At 43.4% G+C, this 15,351-nt stretch overlaps 1 protein-coding gene across 1 annotated transcript in view; it reads right to left on the bottom strand.

The window, feature by feature from the left end:
- Nucleotides 1-14,925, bottom strand: part of TEDC1 (tubulin epsilon and delta complex 1) — a 67,137-nt gene extending 52,212 nt beyond the window's left edge. Inside the window, exons 1-3 of the mRNA XM_057372816.1 lie at nucleotides 14,719-14,925; nucleotides 13,764-13,842; nucleotides 8,304-8,506 (exon numbers count right to left, since the gene is read on the bottom strand). Of these exons, the coding sequence (XP_057228799.1) occupies nucleotides 8,304-8,506; nucleotides 13,764-13,842; nucleotides 14,719-14,925 (489 nt within the window). The remainder of the gene's footprint in view (nucleotides 1-8,303; nucleotides 8,507-13,763; nucleotides 13,843-14,718) is intronic.
- Between the last annotated feature and the right edge of the window lie 426 nt (nucleotides 14,926-15,351).

Raw genomic sequence — 15,351 nt, 5'->3', positions numbered from 1 at the left:
TAAACACAGTTTATATCCCAAAAGCATATATTGAACAATTTTTGCAAGGCAGCCTAGAATTCAGTCTTTAACATGTGAGTTTTGCCCTAAACAATCCATTCCAAGCTATTTCAATCAAATGATAAAAAAAGGTTCCAGATCATTCCCAAAAAGTGTGAATGGACTTATGGTTAGACAATGCAGCAAGTGCATTAAAAAAACCCCAACACTGCCAAGTCCTCCTGGCAGAACTGTTCTGAGCAGACAAGTCAGAGTCATGAAATACAGTGAACTGAAAAAAAGCCATCAGATATAAAAGAACTCAGAGGAAAAATATAAGGGGTGGGAGAAAGGAGGGTGTGCAAAAAGACATGGTGATGTACCAATTTTCAGTCACATTCCATACATCTGAGGAAACRACTTGCATGCAACGTGCTTGGAGAGAATTAAAGATTAAGAAGTTTCAACTTCAACAGCAGAAATGAAGCTGTTCTTTTTGGTTTGAAATACAAAGCAGTCCCATGTTATCAGAAATCAGAGAGCAGGTGTACTAACAATGGATGGAGATAAATTAAACAAGTACTTCATCACATAAATACTTTATCAAAGAGCAACACAGGCATCAGTGTGTTTGCAGACGTGAGAAGAGAGCATTTTTTTTTTCACTGCTTGCTTCATTTGAGGATTTTAGTGAATTTTGGTGATCTTTTGGTGACTTTTCACATTAGTGAAATCTGGTATGGAGTTGATCTTGTTCTGTTCATACATCTTGAATTGCACAAACTCCAAAAACTGATTTAATACAAAATTCCTTGCAGATCTGGCAATATGCCATAAGCAGGACTGCAGAGGAAATCGAAATCTTCTGCTGTGCAACTTCATCTAGACTTCCTCTACCGTTCCTACTGATATAGGAATCTTTAACGCTTATAAATTYTTACCTTAATAAATGTACTGTGCCCTGTAGAGGCAATGGAAAAGGCCTGTGCTGCCTGCACTGCTGTAAAACAAAGCAATGGCAGGGCTGGCTCCCCCAGAGATSCTCTTTTCTGACTATGAGCTGCCACCTGTCGGTCCAGGACARACCCCAGCCACCTCCAGCTCATCCCCAGCGAGCTGCAGCTTTCCCAGGCATCTTCCAAATCCCTCCAAGCACCAGCTCTCTGCTCCCACATCTGGACAACCAGCAAATAATTTGCAGCTCACACTACCCATGGAGAAACAAGCCTGCTGGAACATGGATAAGACGTTTAACCCATGGATACATGCATTAGGTGAACTCCCTGACGCTAATCCTTGGGCAGAGCAAAACAAAGCAACTGCCAGCTAAAACTTCCAATGCACATTCCCAGCCCAGTCCTCACMTGCACTGGAGTTATTCTGAGTCTAGACAGAAAATATTTACTCAGTTACCACTCAGATCTTAGCCACACTAACCACACAGCCTGGTATCACCAAGGTGGGTAGGAGAATATTGAGATCCTCCCTGCAGGGCTCAGGAAAGGCAAAGCAATCACATCAATTGAGCCAATAAAGTGCTTCTGCAGTTTTTACTGAGCGCTCATTCTGAACCGCTCATAATTCAGACAATGGTTTTGATGTGACACAACATATGTTAACTTCTGTAATTACACATCTTTAAACAGAGCATAATTTATAAAAAAAAATATTAAACACCAAAAGCCAGAAATAACAGTATCAGACATGCTTTCTTAATTAATACAGCCATATATCTATCTGCAGGAGGGGAAAATGTGAAAAGGAACAATCTGAACAGATGAGTGCAAAAGGGACAGCACTATTTTCATTAATAGCACTATAAACAACACTAATTGGATTTCCTCCTAGACATGGCAGGATCCAGATTAGATTTATGCAGGGAAAGATAGATGGTGTAAAAACCCACTCCCACATGGTGCACACACCAATTAAATCTCCAGACATTTGCATAGAAGACTAAGTTTTTCCACAAACCTAAGTGCTCACCACATCAAAGTTATGCTCATATTGTATTCAGCAATTAAAATAAAGAAGTGATGTCCTGTGTTTCCGCAAGGCCTTTTAGCTTTTAAATTTCAATGCCTTTTGTAAAAATTGCTACTCACAAAAGCGCTCCCAAGAGCTTACTCTTGGCAAAGAGTGAAAAAGAGAAGGTGCTGAGGGAAGACAGAAAATGTGAACACAGCTCTTACCCATGCCTGCCTTGTTCAAACAAGCCTATCTGGCAGTAGCCAGAGGCCTGAGGCACTAGAGCAAGTCAGTCCTTTATCCCATCCCTCCTCACTCATTTGGGAGGTTATTTAAGAGCTCTGCAATACAGCAAAAGCACTACACCTTTAAAAGCACTCAGCAGAGCTCCCTAATTTTTGCAGCTGCAAGGTTCTAGAAGAACATTAAAATCCCAATGCTCACTGCATTAGATATTCAGACAAAACATGGAAATTAAATATACTGAGACCAACACGTGACAGGGTAAACCTTAACTCGAGGTGCAGTGTGTTCTGCAGGGCTCATGAAATRCAATACACAGATAATGCCTTGCACTGCTTCTCCTCTGCCTGCAGCTACAGTTCCCCTTGCCCACATCCATTTGCTCCACTGAGGCAAGCAGGGAGAGACCCTGGAGGGAGAAAGATGCRGCTATGGCAGACCTGGAGATAGAGGAAAACCAAAAGCAGAGGATGTTCACATAGATAATCAGAATATACCAAAGGTACTGGCTGCTCCCCGTCACTGGAGGGCAGGAGAGGCACTGAAACATCTTAAAATACCAGTTTGCCCAAGTGCCAAGGAAGCAGTTTCCGATGCTGGATTTCAGCAGAACACCAGTATGACCATGCTAAACCTTCCTACCAGCACACCAGTCCTTGTCATCTTCTCCTCACACAGCTCAAGCAACTTCAATGCCTGTTGCTGAATCCCATCCAGAACACATCAGMTGTAATGTCAAGTTCAAGAAATTTTGCATTTATTTGAAGTGCAGACATTACCAGAGACACAGCACATTCAATAAATTATAAGCCTTTCTGATCAGTTCAGACTTGTCTTTTATAGTATTTTACTTTTGACATGCTGTCAAAAAAAACACTTCTTAATTGTGCATTCACTGTGTCAAGAAAAGATAAATGTTGGTAACTACACATCCTCCAGTGCAGCACAGGAGGAAAGTTCCACGACAAGTTCAAAGTATGCTACAACAGACTTGTCAGCCACACTGCAGTGAGGGAAATTCTGCAGGAGAAACTTCGGGGAACCTGCGCCCTCTGTTCAGGTTTCACAGATGGCTTTTTAAAAAAAAAGTGTTCCTTAGCAGCTACTGAATCCAGCAGAAGAAGGGCAAAAACATAAACGGTGAGAGTCACTAGGAAGACAGGAGGACAAARAGAATAGAAGTGTAAGCTCAGGGAATAAGGGAGGGAAATCAAAAAATGAAAGCTGACAGACTAATAYAGCCCATAAAGATCTGGAAAGTAATTACGCCTCTGAGTCAGAATCAATAAGGTTAATAAAATTCCCTCCTCTATCCTCACTGGAATAGATGAGGACATGGAAAAAAAATGCAGAAAACTTATTTTCACTGAAACTAGTGCCAAAGGTTTCCTGGTTTTCTGCTGGGGGGGACATCAAGCTTGGCTGCTACGTTAACACTTTCCTCTAATAACATGGTTTATGGAACAGCAGTGACTGTCAAGTATTCTGTAAAAGAAAGGCATTTCAACAACAAGATTAGACCAAGCATAAGCCTTACACTGTACTGGAAATAGCCAGTGAGCCAAACTAGACCGTGACAAACAGAAGATTAATCAAATTGCAAAGCCAAGAGTCAGAAGGCATTTTTAGCTTCATTTTTGCCCACCAGAAGTAATTAAACTGAGATGACTTTGGCATGCTGGAGACACATGCATGAATTCAAAGTACAAGAGACATAATAGCTCTATTTGTTGATTAGTATAAATTCACAAAAGGGGAGGGGCATCCAATTTCACTCAGAGGGCCAGAAGCAGACAGAGGGAATTAGTGGAAACAAGAACCAGTGTTTGTACAACATCTCCTGATGATCATGAGGGATATAACATCACTACATCCATTTAAAAAGCTCAACAGCCTCGACACATAATTAAATTACAGGGCACACAGATTAATTTCAGCTGTAGAAATAAAAGCAGCACAGGCAGCATTCCTCCCTGGAAACAGAAAGAATACAAGCTCACAGAGTACTGCTATGACCAGCCCTAACCATCACAGATTTGGAGAAAGCTGGAATGGTATCACCAAAATCTAAAAAGCAAGGTAAATACAAATTAGTCAAACACTCAATGTGCTAAAAAGGCAAGTTTATATCAATTATCTGCTTGTCAGAGAGAATGGGAACTCCCCAGGTGTGCCTTACAAGCTCAGTGAAGGAGAGGGTTTCACCAACAGGTTTTCAGCTGTGTCTGGTAGACTAGGATTTGTTACGTGTCAATAGGAAACAATGAATGGCACTTGAGAATAATCTGCCTGTACATGATCACCAAAGCAACAGAAGAGTGGAGACAGACATCACAACAGTGCACATCTGAGATGGAAATCCACAAGAGGTGTCAAAAGCCTTTGAAAACCGTGTCCATCAATTACTGGCCCCGTGCTTTAAAGCAATTAACAGGCGAGAATTCCCAAGCAGACACTTCAGCAAATCGATGTGAACTTCCAATTCAGATTGTACTTAAGTCTTTATAGATCTAACAGAGTTAGTGATTACTTCTTCTAAAGAGTTGGCCCATGCAAGGTTTGAACTTTCACTTACTGCCTCTGGAGTCACCAACCTGCTGACAGATGAGCACAGTAAATTCAGAGAGTGAACTTGCACTATTGCAGCCCAGCTCTGGAGTTTGTCATGCATCATCGATCCTCTCCTTCTCCTGCTCTTCCTGCACAGCAACACAGTTTGCTCCTTTAACTGTCTCCCCTGCCAGTTTATAAACTCCACATGCTGGAGAGAGCTGTGGGTGGAAGGCTGGAGCAGCATCCTTCAGTCCTGCCCACCAGGTCAACCTGCCACAGGCACCAGGATCCTGCTCAGGAGAGACTGCCCTTCCAAGAAACACCAGCTGGAGGCCAAGTGTCTGCTTGGGATGAGGTGCCCTGAAGGAATTTCTGACCTAACACAAAAAAGCAGTCAACCCATAGAACCACCCCAGGGTACTAAGAATGCCTGTCCTTACCAACAACTACCTCACCAGGAGCTTTTATTACATTAGCCACACTAAGCACTACCTCTTACCACCTTTCATCATTTTTGAGTTTATAATTTCAGGAATGACTTAGCTTTTGATTCTGAAGATGTAAGTGCATGSAAAAGTAAGCCTGTGGAAGCTTTTCCCAGGTCAGGATCTAAAGATTAAGAATTCCATGCARAGTTYGAGCTCCTTGTCCATCATGTGTCAYGAATACCCTTGTACCTCTAAAAATCCTTCAGAGCTGATGGAAGTGTTCAATTTGCAGGGAAAGAAAACTGTGTTGCTAAGGAACTGCAAAGGAAAAAAAGGCCAGAGTGTGGTAATCTGAAATGAAATTAATTAATTTAATTGGCCCTTGATATGTTGGGTATTTGGCACATTATCAGCAATTTAGCAGGCTTTAGGCTTTGTTTCAAACTTAGGCTGAAAGAATGGTCAGAACATGATTGCACACTTAATTTAGGGATTAGCTCCATTCTCTCTTCTCACACAACAGAACCCGGTTCATTTTTGCAGATTTCAGAAAAAAATTTAAAAGCAAACCACATAGATATCCGTTTAAACTATAGTTATGACKACAGTTATTGAGACTCCTTTTCTTTTAAATGAAGACAAAGGGTAAGGATTCTCTCCAAATTTATTCTCATTGGTAGACCAACAGATGTACTTTTGCAGCAAGTCCTGGCTTTCATGCTTTGCTCAGAGATCTCAGCCATGCACAGAACCAAATACCATTTCACGGATTTTTGTTTTGCAACGTTTTCACTTCAGGAAAATATTTTCAATTGTTTATAATCATTAAAGATTCCATACAGTGGAAGATTTTTCAAGTTCTCAACTGAGAATTTAACTTCAGTTATTTCAAAGAGCATTTAGTTTTCTTCCTTTTTTTTGAGACAGATACTTCTCTAGTGAAGTTTTTTTTCCTCTTCTTTTACCCTTCTCCTTCAATTTACTTAAATAGAAGAGAGTTATGACTGCAGAGACTATCTCTGATGTATTTACACCAGATTTGTTACCCATCTTCCAACCTAAGCTGTAGTATCATAAATGCCTGGTATTTATTAACATTCTCAGAGTCAAAACTCCAGCACCTCAATTGTTCAAGTTGTACTTTAACTTACAAGATGTCAGGTAGCAAAGTGACAACCTCACCTTCCCCCTCTCTCACTAAGATTTTGGGGCTGCATTGCAGAACAGTTTGGCTGATGAACTGGCTTTGCCACAYAGTTATCTCACAAAGTAACAACAGRCATCAAATWACAGTATCTAACAACAAAATKRTAACACTGTTATGTAACAAACAACAGGCTTTCATGCCTGGTTTAAAAGGAGCTGATTTATTGACCAAGCTGAGGTGTGTGAGCAATCTCCTCCTCACCCACCATTATCTCCTTGCATCCTTGCCAGTGCATTCCTTGATCTTCATTTGGTTGGCTCTTAAGGGTTGAATTTATTGGTTTTGCCATGCCTAGTTGATCAAATAAAAGATAAGAACTCTCCCTCAAAATTCCATTTGTTTTAACTTTCTTGTGATGGAGAATCACAAAACCCACTAGTTTTTCTTTAACTACAGTCTTTTTTATTCCTTGTAAATATCTAWTTTTATTGCTAGTTGAACACCATACAAGAAATATTTCCATTAACACAATGAGCTTTAGATACACAACCTAACTCCAGCTTCTAGTCCACAATTCAGACTCTTAAGCCTTTCTAAATACTGTTTTGGGCAGTTATTGAATAAAAACATTTAATATGCATTTCCATGTTTTTTGAGAAACACAAGTACAGCAGGTGAGAACTGCAGTGAAAGACACATCAATATGTGTGGCTATAAGAGATAGCATTGTATTACCATAGTTCTTTCATTCCTTTTTGGGAAATGCAAAACTGAAAGCCTTCAGAGAAAATAACACAGGTGCTGCCCCACTTCCTGAATTCATATCACATTTCACTCGTCACTTTTTGTAACAGAAATTAAGGACACAAAAAAAACCTTCTATGACAGATGAAATACAAGAAAAAGGTAGAAGTTTAAAGTAAAAAGTTTTCCAGCAGTATGCTTTTTCTGAAATCTCAAGGCACCCTTCACACAAGTGGATGGCACTGCCACTCACAGCTCAGCCTCTAGTGCTCCCTCTTCTGAGCAGCAAATAATTGTAGTGTACCAAGAGTGGTTCCTGTCCTCAAAATACTGCTTATAATGTTGTTATAAAGAGGATTCTTTCCTTTGAACTGTTTTCCATTTGTACAAGTGTTTTCCTTCTGAAGATTCTGTTTTTATAGTGCAGCTTTCCAAAGTTTCACTTTCCTACTCTGCTGTCCCCTAAAAAGCTCTTGAAAACCAGGCAGCCTACAGCCTAGGAAAAAGCATGTATGAGTTCACAAAAGGCTAYGAGGCCTTAGACATCACCAGATTATCAGCAGGAAGAGTTTCTGACCTACAATGTCCTCTGCCAAAACACTACTCTGTGAACCTGTCACTTYGTACCAGTCTGACCAGTAATTAGTGTCTGACTAGATGATGGTTACTTCAGAACAGACTTTCTATGTATTAACAGCTTTTATTGATGGATAAAASAGCATATTCCACTGTGCTCTCAAAGAGGTTACAAGGTCATTAGTTACCCCGAGAGCAGTAGCTGTCATTTGAGACCTTGTTGATTGCAAAAAGTATTATTTGCCTTACCCTTCCTTGCTCTTCCAGTGCCAACAGAGCCAGCATTCACTGCTAACCTGTTTCCCTGCCTTGCAGAACCACTCAGGGTAGTCTGGGAGCTCAAAACTCAGAAGCAGACAGATTGAAGACATTCACTTACTTGAACTCCTCCACAAGGGTCTCACCTACACTGGAAATACGAATCAGRGAATTCAGGCAGGGGTGGGAGTTTRAWAAAGAACMYAGATGACCTGCACACAGARAGCTTAGAGAAGGGAAAGAAAACAGATTCCAGATGCTGGCCCCTGTAAGCCATTTCTAAATGGCTGAAGTCATTCATTTTTCAAGGTACCAAGGTAGCACCCATCACACCCTGGTGATAACAGCTGCTGACACAGAATGTTACCAATGGACAGGGTGAGGTGGAAGGACACAGCCATGCTCACCGTGCACACAGAGGCTTCATCCCCAGTCTTTACTCTGTTCCGAACCAGCAGCTGCTCCAGGAGGCTGAGTCTGTGCAGCAGCCAGGAAAATGCCAGCAGCAGCTCCCGACTTCCTGCGGAGCCATCGGCCGGGAGCTGATGGAGCTCTGGCCTGTCATAGCCGTGGTACCACAGCGCTGACTTCACAAACCTAATTTGGGTCTCTGAAAAGAACAAAACAATTGAGAATAACACACTGCACGCAATGCATTTRTCCATTCAGTTCCAGAAATTGCTGCCTCCTCTGAGAGTAATGTTTTTAATCCAGCCTCAGGAAGACAGCAGGGACTTAGTCTTTATCAACAACTAGTGCAGGACAGGAGGCAGAGGGTAAAAGCCTTTTTTATGTTGCCCCATTCCGATTACAGGAACTACTGCTCAGGGAAAAGAAGAAATTCAAAGTTGAGATCAAGACCAGTAATGGTCTCCTGGAAAGTTAACAAAGGTAACAACAGTAACTAGCCTTCCCCTCTAGAACAGGGTTCCAATTCACCTATTCATTTTTTATGAGTCACCAAGCATGCTATGAATTAGTAAACACTCTGAATCACTTTACTCCTGAACTAAACTGGAATTTAGAGATAGGAGTTTCACAGCCTGCTGCAAATCTCTGAGCACCAGTGAGCAGAGATAATGCAGCCCAGCACATAGGCTATTAAATTCTTGGGAATGCTCTGATCCATATTCCTTCACACCAGCAAATGTTACCTGACAGGTACAAGACATGCACTGCAGGACTGTAAAACACTGAGGAAACACAGAGAAAGTTGTTATTATTTAAAAAGATTCTGCCCAGTAAGCCTTGGCTCTGTACTAAGTCAAACATAGAATAAAGAACGTAATTAGGGGGACAATGAAAACAACACACACTGGCTAAGAACCAATAGTTGTAAAAGGAAGACCTGATCAAAAAGTTTCTGGAGTTCTCCAAAGGCAAAAAAAGAAACAAATGATTAAGGAAAATTCAACCAATGCAAGACATTTAGACAGCCCAGTGGGATTCAGCTCRCACAAAGAAACCAAGGCACTGCAGTGGAGGGAGAGGAAAAGCCCTTGAATCAATGACAAGTGCCCAGCAGACGAGAACCAGAGGGCAGGAACAAATAGTGGTTTCACATGAGGGCTCTGTGCTAAACAGCTGCTGTTCAAACAACTCAAAATGACACTTGGACAATGTGACAGTGACAGAAAACTTGGTGCTGATGTGATATTAGCAGTAAAGAATGCAGGCAGATCATGAAGGACTGCAAAACCTTGAGCCCAAGCTTTAAAATGACAGATAAAAGTATTTTTAGAAAAAAAAATGAAAAATTATGTGCACAAAGAAAGAAATGTTCCTAACTTTACTRACATAAGAATGGGCCTGGAACTGATCAGTGGACGCAGGAACACAATCTTAGATGATAAGGTTTTTAATGACACTATCACAATTGGCTCTGACAGGCATCCAAAAGCAAACTCAATGTGAGAAACCTAGAAAGGACAGTAAACAGGACACAAATACCCACCATGACCCTCATTTCTTCACTCCCATAAAGGCTACAGAAGATCTGGAAAGAAATAAAGAGAAAGCACAAGTACAATCACAAGTACAGAACAGCCGCAGTGTAAGAACTGGTGAAGTAGGCCAAGATGATCAAGAATGGATATGACAAAACTCTTCAAAATCATGAGTGCTGTGCAATGGATGAAGAGTGGATAATTTGTTTGCACAACATTCAGTACAAGAACTGTGAGCCATAAAAGTTAGCAAGCATGTGAGTCAAAACAGGATAAAAGAAATGCTCTTCACACACGTAACAAAGTTCTGAAATTTCTCACTGTGGGACACTATGGACTCTTAAGAATCATAAAGGCTCAAGGAGGAACTGGAYTGACAGAACAGGAGATCATGTAAACTCACGAAACACAAATACATCCTCCCTGGATTGGGAAGTCTGAGATGTAAATTAGTAGAGGCTGAAAGAATATTCCCTCACCCTGTGAAAGCATCATTCTAGATTTGCTCTTTCCCCTGGGCATTCACTTTGACAGCTGTCACAGCTGGATGGAGCTAGAGCAATCTACAATTTGATGCAGTTTAGGCATTCTTAGAAAGAAAAAGACCKAAATCATTCAATTTGCTCTTTCCACAGAACCTGTAATGAAATGAGCAGCTCCCCTTCCCCACGTTAGGGTGGCAGAAATGCCTATGGCTTCCTAAAAATCCTGCAGTAGATAAGCACTCCAATCCCTCAAGCACAAGAGGAGCACAGAGATATCACAGATTTTATTTTGATCCCTCTTGAACATTCTTACATGAGCAMGGTTTTCATGTTGTCCTTTCCTTTTTTGTGTGCATTTGTCAAGAAAGGAACTGCTATAACAGGTAAAGGCAGAAACACTCCAAAAGGAAKGATGATCAGTACATGCTTTCCTCCTTTTTCAAAGCAAACAAGCATCACATGCTGCCATCTGCAGTTCAAGGAGCTCCTCAAAAAATCACATATCAAAGTGGAGGAAAGGAGAGCAAGTTCTTTCTTGGTGTCTTTTCTCTTTTATCACCATTTCCCTGCTCTGATATATCACTCACATTAGACCCACTAAGGCAATTCACCAACTGAATTTCTGTGTTATTCTGGTGCTTTATCTCCCCTTATTTCATGTCTTGCTCTGCAACACACTGCCCTCACAGGAGAGGGTGCAATTGGTGTGTCAGGCAGGAATTGGGAGTGCCCAAAGCATGGATCTGGACACAGGGCACTAAGAGCTYTCCCATGACTTAGAGAAGTCACTTAGCTTTCCTCATCTCTACTAAAAGGCAACAGTGATAAATGGCAGTAAAGGTTATTTAAGTACCCGGGACCAAGATGGATTCCTCTGTAACACATAACCAAGAGAGAGGAAAAAACATCACTCAGATAGCAGATAACACCAGACACTCAGATGCTTCTTTAACATCTTCTTATGGCATTTCATTAGGATTAGGCAATTTATASACAAAGATCCACAAAGGCCTTCCAATTAATCCCCTTCTCCACAGGCATTATTTATRAAAGTATATTCAGCAAGTAAGACCACCAAGCTGGGGATGAACCTCAGGGTTCAGCTCACTTAAAACTACATTCAAGCTGTGCTCTTCCACTATGAGACCTGACATATTTTCAGTGGTTTACAAGATGATATTCAAATAAGGGCTATGAATTAGCCTGGCAGGCTAAAATGGAAAGGAACTATAAAACAAGTGTAAGATACATTACCTCATGCACTCAGGCAAGAAACACCTGCACAGGTAGTGGTATTATGGGAAACTACTGCTTCAGGATAACATTTTCTGCTACATTTGTCAAACAAACAAAAATAYATTGCAGCTCCAGACCTCTCTCCTGTACTATAAAAACTGAACAGCAATTCCAGAAAAGAAATGTTTTCTCCAACTATCCAAATGCATATTGCACTGCTACCTGGTGTGGCTGTCAGGTTGTTAACCATGTTCATCAGCCTCTGTGAAGAACGAGCAGCATGAAACCATTAATCATGATCTCATCTCCAAGGTTATGCCTGGAGTACCATCACACATCTTGCTCTCACTCTCCACTGTCCAGAGACCCACTGCTGTGATATGTCTAAGAGGCTGGAGTTTACAAAGTAATTTTACACCAAAGTTTACAGTGCTTTTCACTGTGTGAAGAAAAAGTTCTCCCAAAACAAGAAACTAAGAGCCAGTTGCAGAATTCTGTAACCACTGACTGGCAGGTTTCAGCAGAATTCCTGAACCACCCAAAGATCAATGTTTCCTTTGGAAAAATAAAGGACACAAGACCACTGGAGAATGGCTTCTCTTTTCCAGAAAGCTGTCTCTATGCAGACAGTAACTCCTATACCAAAGGAGTCTTCACAGACTTCCTCTGGGATCTGGCAACTGCTGCTGTCCCTGTTTTAACTGAGGTAATTAAGAGGTTGTGCAAAAAGAGCAAAGAAAAGGAAGGCTTGATCTGTGGACTAATGCACTAGACTTGGATTAGAGGAATCTGTTTCAATTCTCTATTGTACAACAGTATCCTGTACAAACCTGAGAAAGTTATTTAATGCCTATGCCCAAGGCTTATTTCATTTGCATTAAATACACAAGAGACCAGAGCTGGGGCAGAGAAGAAAAGCAGCAAAATATTGATTGTGTTCAGAGCAGACAACTCATTCACTTGCCAAGCAAAAGTAATTAGTGTCATTCGAAAAACACTACAGCTCTCCAGCCTGAATTTCAGCTTTAATCACCAAGCTGGGACTAAAGAGGTTTCTTAGAAATCAGCCAAGCAGTTCTGAGCAGAACCACACATTGCTACCTCACAATACACCAGGGGAGGCTGTGCTTGCTCTCCCAGGAATTCTGTCCCCAAATGCTACAGGCAATTAGTATGGGAGCAGCCAGGATCCAATAAGGTTGCACATGTGCAGGGCCACATCCACAATGCTGCAGGAGACAGTCAATAAATAGACTTGCCATGCAGAGCAGAYTGCGGATGAGTGGAAAAATAAAAACAGTCAAATGAAAAATAGCAGTCTTGTGAGTAACAGGACTTCCTGCTGTGCTACCAGAAGAACTATGCTGGTTTTGCTCTGCATTCCACAGTGCTTAACCTTTTTWAATTCCATTTACAGAGCCACCAGAGTCCCAGCTATTTGAAACAGTGTTGTTTAGGGTGTTTTGCTCTCAAAGGCAAAAGTGAATTTCTGGTTTTGGTCTAAGAAGACCTTGATTCATCACAATACAATTTTCATACAATGAAAAGGCCCTAGACAGACATGTTTCAAGAGAGAGGACAGGGAGCAGCGTTCTATTTGGAATAACATATATTTAATAAGGAAATAGTCTTCTGGTATTGTGAGAAGGCAACCTGCATTCAGCTCCTCTCTGGAGGAGTGGCCCTAAAGACATTCACAGTCCCCCTAAAATAATCAAACACACTCTAGTTCTTGTTTTGTCTAGAACTTCAATTCAAAACACTGCCTTTATGGTTCACATGTTGCAATTCATGGCTCTGATACAGGACTGGATGGAAAAGCACCAACAGAATCATGTGTGGAATGGGAAAAGAAGGAATCAAAGAAAAAGCAAATCTACTTCGGTAACCATCTCTGCAGATACTGAGAATGCATAACATCACTGCAGTGATTTACCTGCAATAAAACACCAAAGGGAGGCAAGAGCCTGTGGAACATCCCAGTTTCCAGGACAGAGCAAGTCAAAGAGGAGCAAACCAGCCTCACACTACATTTACTYATCACTGCAGCTGATGCCCAGTACRTTGGTGGCACTGGTTGTCAGGTGTTGAAAACAGAGCACTCATGACAGGCAGCAAGGAGCCAAAGGTGCTACAAMACCAGTCCCAGTCTTTCCCTARGGTARRTGGAAATCACAGTCAGCCAGACTGAGCAGGTTACCTATGGCATCAGACTCTGTCCACCTGCCTCCATGGATCTGTTTCAGAAGCACATACAGCAGCCTCCAGAAATCCAGGCTCTGCAAAAGAGAGAGGTGGAGGGGSGATCAGCAGGCAAAATATTTGTTTAGCCTTAATTAGGCAATTAAGCCCATAACAGAATATCACACATGGAGCAGCATGGATCTGCATCCAGCCAACACCATCTGATCAGGCAGGTTCATGTATAACCTGTCTCATGAACACAGAACCTACAGAAAGGTGCACTCAGAAACAAAAGGGCTAATGCTGGCTGTASAGCAAGACCCAGCACGTGTAGAGGAGCACAGCTCCCAAAATCTGCTCTGRTACAACCCCACATGGCACAACTCACCCGTAGTCAAACAACTGAACACACTGGTAAGATCTGGCCACSATAGTGTCAGAAACTCACAAACGAGAGGCAGCACAAAATGAGCTGGAACTGGGAATCATTTCTTGGCCRCACAAGGGCAGCATGCTGACAAACTCAAATAGTGATTCTTACAGCTGGAATTTCAGGCAACACTCRTAAAATCCTTAAAATAGCTGAGGAAGGGAGGTACCCTGCGTGCCAGCTGGAGGACTCGGAGGCAAAGCAGCGAGACCCAAGCTGGGGTACAGCAAAGGGCAATAAACCTCAGGTGACACTGAAAAGGCGTTGCAGACCAGGATGAAACACCAAGCCTTTAGTTAAAACCACGGTAAGATAAACCGCTTCCCAGAGCAGCGGGAGTGCTGAGTTCCCTAACAGGTGTCAGCTGGGACCACATCAAAGTGGGACCACGCCAAAGGTGCCTATCCCCAGGCTCAATCCCCCTCGCATTGTCACCCAGACCCTGTCCCCGGGCCCAGCCCCACTCGGGTGTCCCTGTGCCCCGCCGCACGACACGGCGGAGGAGCGGGCGGGGTGTCGGGGTGGAGCTGCCGGCGCTCACCGCCTGCGGCCGGTCGAACCTGGCGCGGCGCAGGGTGTCGGGGGCGGGCCGGGCGCGGGGCGGCAGGGCCCTGCACAGCGCCCCGACGGCGGCGGGCAGCGCCCGGCCCTGCTCCCGGCCCTGCTCCCGGCCCTGCTCCCGGCCCTGCTCCCGGCCCTGCTCCCGGCCCCGCTGCTGCCGGGGCTGCTCCCGCTGCCGGCCCCGCATCTTCCCGCCGCTAGCGCCCTCAGCCGGAGCGCCCTTCCGCCCCGCCCGCCCGCTGCCGCGCCCCCTGGCGGCCGGGAGGACACACTGCGGGCACGCCGGTGCTGTCCCCGCCTGACTCCCGGATCCCCCTGGATCCCCCCGGATCCCCCCGGATCCCCCTGGATCTCCCGGACCGCGGATGGTCCCGTGATTTATTCCGCCTGCGGGCATAGTTGGGGACAGAGAACACTCCTGGCCTCCCCTGGGCACTGACTCGCAAATGAGAGGGACGCGCCACACATGTCACCTCCCACTGGTCACACGTGTCCTGAGCCATGGACGCCCCTCCTGCCCCGGCAAAAAATACACGGGCAAGCCCTGCAAACCTCCCTCTTCATTCCTKGTGGACAGAGCTGTTGCAAAACCGTGCTTCGGCTCTTCCAAAAA

The sequence above is a fragment of the Malurus melanocephalus genome, unplaced genomic scaffold (genome assembly GCF_030028575.1).
Source record: "Malurus melanocephalus ecotype Western Australia unplaced genomic scaffold, MMel_1.1 scaffold_178, whole genome shotgun sequence".
Taxonomy (NCBI): Eukaryota; Metazoa; Chordata; class Aves; order Passeriformes; family Maluridae; genus Malurus; species Malurus melanocephalus.
The sequence above is the reverse complement of the archived record's forward strand: the minus strand, read 5'-3'. Positions and strand labels throughout refer to the sequence as shown.